Source organism: Arachis ipaensis, chromosome B9, assembly GCF_059453495.1.
Source record: "Arachis ipaensis isolate K30076 ecotype BB chromosome B9, ASM5945349v1, whole genome shotgun sequence".
Lineage (NCBI taxonomy): Eukaryota > Viridiplantae > Streptophyta > Magnoliopsida > Fabales > Fabaceae > Arachis > Arachis ipaensis.
In genome coordinates this window covers 64,976,380-64,984,134 of record NC_142444.1, presented here as the reverse complement: position 1 = coordinate 64,984,134, position 7,755 = coordinate 64,976,380, and the positions used below count along the sequence as shown (strand labels likewise).

General features: G+C 40.1%; 1 protein-coding gene across 1 annotated transcript; it reads right to left on the bottom strand.

The window, feature by feature from the left end:
- Window positions 1-4,845: 4,845 nt before the first annotated feature.
- On the bottom strand, window positions 4,846-5,241 carry LOC107615613 (uncharacterized). The gene has a single exon (XM_016317664.1). The coding sequence runs from the start codon at window positions 5,239-5,241 to the stop codon at window positions 4,846-4,848; it is 396 nt and encodes a 131-aa protein (XP_016173150.1).
- Window positions 5,242-7,755: the final 2,514 nt, after the last annotated feature.

Sequence of the window (7,755 nt, the reverse complement as noted above, 5' to 3'; positions counted from 1 at the left end):
AGGAGAATTAAGTTCCAACATGGGACAACTAAGGGTGGAGCACCAAGAGCACTCCATCATTCTCCATGAGATTAGAGAAGATCAAAGAGCTATGAGGGAGGAGCAACAAAGTCAAGGAAGAGACATTGAGGAGCTCAAGCACTCCATAAGATCTTGAAGAGGAAGAACTAGCCGCCATCACTAAGGTGGACCCGTTCTTTAATTTCCTTGCTCTTTATTTTCTGTTTTTCGTTTACTATGCTTTATGTTTTATTTATATTTGTGTCTTTATTACATGATCATTAGTATCTTAGTGTCTATACCTTAAAGCTATGAATGTCCTATGAATCCATCACCTTTCTTAAATGAAAAATGTTTTAATTACAAAAGAACAAGAAGTACATGGTTTCAAATTCTATCTTGAAATTAGTTTAATTATTTTGATGCGGTGACAATATCTTTTATTTTCTGAATGAATGCTTGAACAGTGCATATTTTTGAATTTGTTGTTTATGAATGTTAAAATTGTTGGCTCTTGAAAGAATGATGAAAAAGGAGAAATGTCATTGATAATCTGAAAAATCATAAAATTTATTCTTGAAGCAAGAAAAAGCAGTGAAAAGCTTGCAGAAAAAAATATATAAATATGCGAAAAAAAAGAGAGAAAAAAAAAAGAAAAAGAAAAAGCAAGCAGAAAAAGCCAATAGCCCTTTAAACCAAAAGGCAAGGGTAAAATAAAAAGGATCCAAGGCTTTGAGCATCAGTGGATAGAGGGCCCACAGGAATAAAATCCTAGCCTAAGCGGCTAAACCAAGCTGTCTCTAACCATGTGCTTGTGGCGTGAAGGTGTCAAGTGAAAAGCTTGAGACTGAGCGGTTAAAGTCGTGATCCAAAGCAAAAAGAGTGTTCTTAAGAACCCTGGACACCTCTAATTGGGGACTCTAGCGAAGCTGAGTCACAATCTAAAAAGGTTCACCCAGTTTTATGTCTGTGACATTTGTGTATCCGGTGGTAATACTGGAAAACAAAGTGCTTAGGGCCACGACCAAGACACATAAAGTAGCTGTGTTCAAAAATCAACATACTGAACTAGGAGAATCAATAACACTATCTAAATTCTGAGTTCCTATAGATGCCAATCATCCTGAACTTCAAAGGATAAAGTGAGATGCCAAAACTGTTCAGAGGCAAAAAGCTACTAGTCCCGCTCATCTAATTGGAGCTAAGTTTCATTGATATTTTGGAATTTATAGAATATTATCTTCTTTTTATCCTATTTGATTTTCAGTTGCTTGGGGACAAGCAACAATTTAAGTTTGGTGTTGTGATGAGCGGATAATTTATACGCTTTTTGGCATTATTTTTAGGTAGTTTTTAGTAGGATCTAGCTACTTTCTAGTATATTTTTATTAGTTTTGAAGCAAAATTCACATTTCTGGACTTTACTATGAGTTTGTGTATTTTTCTATGATTTCAGTTATTTTTTGGCTAAAATTGAGGGACCTGAGCAAAAATCTGATTCAGAGGCTAAAAAGGGACTGCAGATGCTGTTGGATTCTGACCTCCCTGTACTCGAAATGGATTTTCTGGAGCTACAGAAATCCAATTGGCGCGCTTTCATTTGCGTTGGAAAGTTGACATCTTGGGCTTTCCATCAATATATAGTCCATACTTTGCCCGAGTTTTGATAACACAAACTGGCATTTAAACGCCAACTTTCTATCCTATTCTGGTGTTAAACGCCAGAACTGGCATAAAAGTTGGAGTTAAACGCCCAAATTGGCACCAAAGCTGGTGTTTAACTCCAAGAAAAGTCTCTACATGTGAAAGTTTCAATGCTCAGCCCAAGCACACACCAAGTGGGCCCGTAAGTGGATTTCTGCATTAATTACTTATTTCTGTAACCCTAGGCTACTAGTTTATTATAAATAGGACCTTTCACTATTGTATTTTCATCTTTTGATCATCTTATGTTATTATTTTGATCATTGTACACGTTTAGGGGCTGGCCATTCATCCATTCCTGGACCATTATCACTTATGTATTTTAAACGGTGGAGTTTCTACGCCCCATAGATTAAGGTGTGGAGCTCTGCTGTTCCTCATGAATTAATGCAAAGTACTATTATTTTTCTATTCAATTCAAGCTTATTCTTATTCTAAGATATTCATTCGTACACAAGAACATGATGAATGTGATGATCAAATGACACACATCACCATTATCACTTATGAACGCGTGCCTGACAAACACTTTCGTTCTAGATGAAAACAAACTTGAATGCATATCTCTTGGATTCCTGGTCCATGCGTTTGATTGTCTCTCCTGACAACAGAGCTTTCAATTCCTTGAGATCAGAGTCTTTGTGGTATAAGCTAGAATCAATTGGCAGCATTCTTGAGATCCGGAAAGTCTAAACCTTGTCTGTGGTATTCCGAGTAGGATCTGGGATGGGATGACTGTGACGAGCTTCAAACTCGCGAGTGTTGGGCGTAGTGACAGACACAAAAGGATCAATAGATCCTATTCCAACATGAGTGAGAATAGACAGATGATTAGCCGTGCGGTGACAGCGTATTTGGACCATTTTCACTGAGAGGACGGACGGTAGCCATTGACAACGGTGATTCCCCAACATACAGCTTGCCATGGAAAGGAGTATGAATGATTGAATGAAGACAGTAGGAAAGCAGAGATTTAGAAGCAATAAGCATCTCCATACGCTTATCTGAAATCCCACCAATGAATTACATAAGTATTTCTATCTTATTTTATATTTTATTTATATTTTAATTCTCAAAACCTCATAACCATTTGAATCTTCCTGACTGAGATTTTCAAGATGACCATAGCTTGCTTCAAGCCAACAATCTCCGTGGGATCGACCCTTACTCACGTAAGGTTTATTACTTGGACGACCTAGTGCACTTGCTGGTTAGTTGTGCGAAGTTGTGAAAAAGAGTTAAGATTACGATTGTGCGTACCAAGTTTTTGGTGCCGTTTCAGAGATCACAATTTCGTGCACAAGGGTGCGACGCGTGCGCGTCATCCACGTGTACGCGTGGTTGACCAGAAAAGGCAGTGACGTGTAAACGTCACCCACGTTTACCCGTGGGTAGAAGAGAGGAGAGGGGACGCGTATGCGTTAAGGGACACACACGTGTTGGAAGAATTGTGCGCTGCACATAGAAGTGGCACAGAAGTGGCACAACTCTCTATAAAATGACCAGAGGTTGCAAAAATCGGGATCGACGCGTGCGCGTCGCCCACGCTTGTGCGTGGGTGTGCCAGAGTTCCAGCAATGTGTAGGCGTCGCAAACGCTCACGCATGGGGCAAGGTTGTGCCCTTCGCACAAAAGTCGCATAAAACTTGCACAACTCTCTGGAAAATGTACCAGAGGTGGCGAGCACATCAATCGACGCGTACGCGTCAGGGACACGCACATGTGGGAAGCGTTGTGCTACCAGCACAGATTTAGCACAGTCCCAGCACAACTCTCTAGAAAATGTACCAGGAGTTAGGGAAAAATGCATCGACACGTACGCGTCGTCCAACCGTACGCGTGGATCGATTTTTTTTTCAACATCAAGAAACTCAATTTAACACGTTCTTGGTAGGCTTCCAGGCAAGATAGTCAAGAAAACACTCACAAATTCATGCAATACTCAAAATGAAGCATTTTCTCTATCATTACCAATTCAATCATACCAAGATCAATGAAATATACTAAATATCATAACAATTCACACAACTAACAAAATCTAGCATACCTAAACAAATTCAACAACATCTAACAATCACAAAATCCACTGGCTACTTCTAGATACATATTGCTCCTGAGGACCAGGAAAAGACTTCCTTTACTTGTCCTTTTGGCACCATTGCTTACAAAAGGATGCCATTTAGGTTATGCAATGCACCCGCCACCTTTCAGCGGTGCATGAATAGTGTCTTTTCCGATCTTATGGAGAGTTTTCTGGAAGTCTTTATGGATGATTTCAGCATATATGGTATTTCTTTTGATAGTTGTTTGGAGAACTTGGCCAAAGTCTTGGAGAGATGTGTCAACATTAACCTTGTCCTCAATTTCAAAAAATGTCACTTCATGGTGAGGCAAGGTATAGTGTTAGGACACATAGTTTCTGACAAGGGCCTTTCTGTGGATCCGGCCAAGGTTGATGTTATTACTAGTTTACCTCACCCTTCTTCTGTGAGGGAGGTCCGTTCCTTTTTGGGGCATGCAGGATTCTATAGGCGCTTTATCAAGAATTTCAGCAAGATTGCATTGCCATTATCGCGCCTACTCCAAAAGGACGTGGACTTTGAGTTTGATAGTGCTTGTGTGGAAGCATTTGAGGAGTTGAGGAGAGCTCTTACCACGGCACCAATTGTGAGGGGCCCTTACTGGACGCAGCCGTTCGAGATTATGTGCGACGCGTCAAATCATTCTGTAGGTGCCACGCTTGCACAGCGCGATGGTAAGCTCCCTTACATCATTGCTTACTCCTCAAAGACATTGGACGCGGCATAATCCAACTATACCACTACGGAAATAAGCTCTTAGCCATTGTTCATGCATTGGATAGATTTCGATCTTACTTACTAGGCTCCAAAATAGTGGTATACATGGATCATGTAGCTTTAAAGTATTTGTTGACAAAGAATGAGTCAAAACCTAGGCTCATACGTTGGATCTTACTCTTGCAAGAGTTTGACATTGGGATTAGGGATAGAAGTGGATCACAAAATCCAACAAGGCTCTAAAATTCTGCAAGAAATTATATACAAAGGAAGATCATACCATGGTGGGGTGTCTCCCACCTAGCACTTTTCTTTAACGTCCTTAAGTTGGACGGTCACGAGTTTAAGCTTCTCCTCCTTTGGGTGCATCCTGAAGTAGGTACACCTCCAACTCCTTCGGTGATTTATAGCCATGATAGTTCTTTACCCTATGGCCATTCACCTTGAATGTTGTACCACTTTGAGGGTAGAATAATTCGACCACACCATAGGGCTTCACCTCATTTACCTTAAATGGACCATCCCACCTTGAACGGAGATTTCCATGCATGAATCTGAGTCTAGAGTTGTATAAGAGAACTTCGTCACCTTCCTTGAAATCCTTCTTGCGGATATGGAGATCATGGAATGCCTTAGTTTGCTCCTTGTAAATTCGAGTGTTCTCATATGCCTCCATTCTAAGACATTCAAGCTCCTCCAGTTGCAATTTTCTGGCTATACCCACCTTGGTGAAATCCATGTTACACTGCTTAACCGCTCAATAGGCCTTATGCTCAATTTCAACCAGGAGGTGGCATGCTTTTTCATAGATGATCTGAAAGGGACTATTCCCTAACGGGATCTTATTGGCCGTTCTATATTCCAACAATGCATCTCCCAATCGAGAGCTCCAGTCTGTCCTTTGTGGACTCACCACTTTCTCCAAAATTCATTTAATCTCTCGGTTGGACACCTCCGCTTGCCCATTTGTTTGGGGGTGATAAGCGGTTGCAACCTTGTGTAGTACCCCATACTGCTTGAGTAGTGCTTCTATCTTCCTGTTACAAAAGTGGGAACCTTGGTCGCTCACGATTGCTCGTGGCGATCCATAGCGGCATACAATATTATTTCTAATAAAAGAGACTACAGTATTAGCGTCATTAAGGCGGGTAGGTATCGCTTCTACCCACTTTGATACGTAATCAACTGCTAATAAAATGTACATATATCCACCTGAGTTAGGAAAGGGTCCCATAAAGTCGATGCCCCATACATCAAATATTTCACAAAACAACATAGGTTGTTAAGGCATTTCATCCTTTTGGGATGCATTTCCGGATTTTTGACATTGGTGACACAATACACAAAATTGGTTAGCATCGTTGAACAATGTTGGCCAACAGAATCCATAATCCAAAACCTTTTTAGCCATCCGTTGTGGGCTAAAGTGACCACCACACTTGGATGAATGGCAAGCGTCAAGAATGGGTTGGAATTCGGATTCTGGGACACATCTACGAATTACGTGGTCTACTCCCCTTTTTCACAAGTGAAGGTCATCCCAAATATAATATTTGGAATCACGCCACAACTTATCCCTTTGATGTTTTGAAAAGTTGGGAGGGACGCTGTTAGCCACCAAGTAGTTCGCCATTGGTGCAAACCAAGGAAAACTATCCGAAACAGCATACAAACTATCCAAAGGGAATGAGTCGTCAATCGGAAACGAGTCATATTTAAGATTTTCAAGGCGGCTTAGATGGTCCGCAACTAGATTTTGTGACCCACTTCGATCCCTAATCTCAACGTCAAAATCTTGCAAGAGCAAGATCCAACGTATGAGTCTAGGTTTCAACTCATTCTTTGTCAACAAATACTTTAAAGCTGCTTGATCCGTGTATACCACTATTTTGGAGCCTAGCAAGTAAGATCGAAATCTATCCAATGCATGAACAATGACTAAGAGCTCTTTTTCCGTAGTGGTATAGTTGGATTGTGCTGTGTCCAATTGTAGAACCTGTGCACAATTACTCAAGAGGGGGGGGTGAATTGAGTATTGCAACAACAATGAATCTTTTTGCGAAAGTTAAAGACAATATACAAAAGTGTTATTGTACTAGTTTTTTTCCAAGAGCTTAACTCAATTGCTAAGCATTTATAAGGAGCTTTTACTTTCCAATAGACACCAACTCAAATAAATTGATCAAGCTTTTCACCAATCGGACTTAAGCTATTCCTTAAGTACTTACGAAGCTACTTTTCGATCACAATTTATTTGCTCAAAGGTAAAAGACAATAATATTGAAGAGATGAGTTTGGAGAGATGCAAACGCTATTTAGAGTGGTTCGGCACAATCCTTGTCCTACGTCCACTTTCTTTCTCAATCGCTATTGAGAAGTTCCACTATTGCCAAGCTTCAAGGTGCTCGCGCAAAACCTTTTACAATCCGAGTCCTTAGTTTCTAACACCTCACGGTATATGATCACCACTCGTATACTAACCCACTCCACTTAGAGATACCTTCTCTAAGATTTGCCTTGAGTACTTAGTATACTTCTTTGGTATCCTCACCGACTATAGTGTTTATAACTCTTGACTCAACCTTGGAGATCACACTCCAATTTACAAAGTGTTACAAGAAAACAATTCTCAAAGAATTGTTGAGATGAAATGAGTACTCTCTAGAAGAGTGTATGATTACAAGTTTAGCACTATTGAACCAATTGATATTGCTCTCTCAAATTGTGTATTATAACACCTTAAAAATGTGTAGAATGAAAGAATATGAACAAGATAGTTTGCAAATACTCACGTGTGTGAAATAAGGCTTCAATCCATCTATTTATAGGCTTCCCAAACCTTAGAAACGTTGGGGAGTTAATGGGATGGAGCTGTTTTGTCAAAACTAGCCGTTTTTTATGTTTTTGAATCATTTGCATCGATGCATAACACTTTGCATCGATGCAAATGTGTCTTTGAAGCTGAAATTTGAATTTTCAGCTAGGTTGCATCGATGCAAACATCTTTGCATCGATGCAACAAGTCGTCGCATGCTTTGCATCGATGCAAGATGAGTGTGCATCGATGCAAACCTTAAAGAATGGCTTAAAATCACTTCAAAATACTTAGGATTGATCTCAAACTTGTTGGAGTCAATTCCTATGCCTTTGTACCTTTGAAAACAAGTTTTTTAAACCATTTGGCTAGCATCGAATTGCAAGATGTGCATCAAAACATTTTGTGAGTGTGTGTTGAGAGATTTAGCAATTGGTT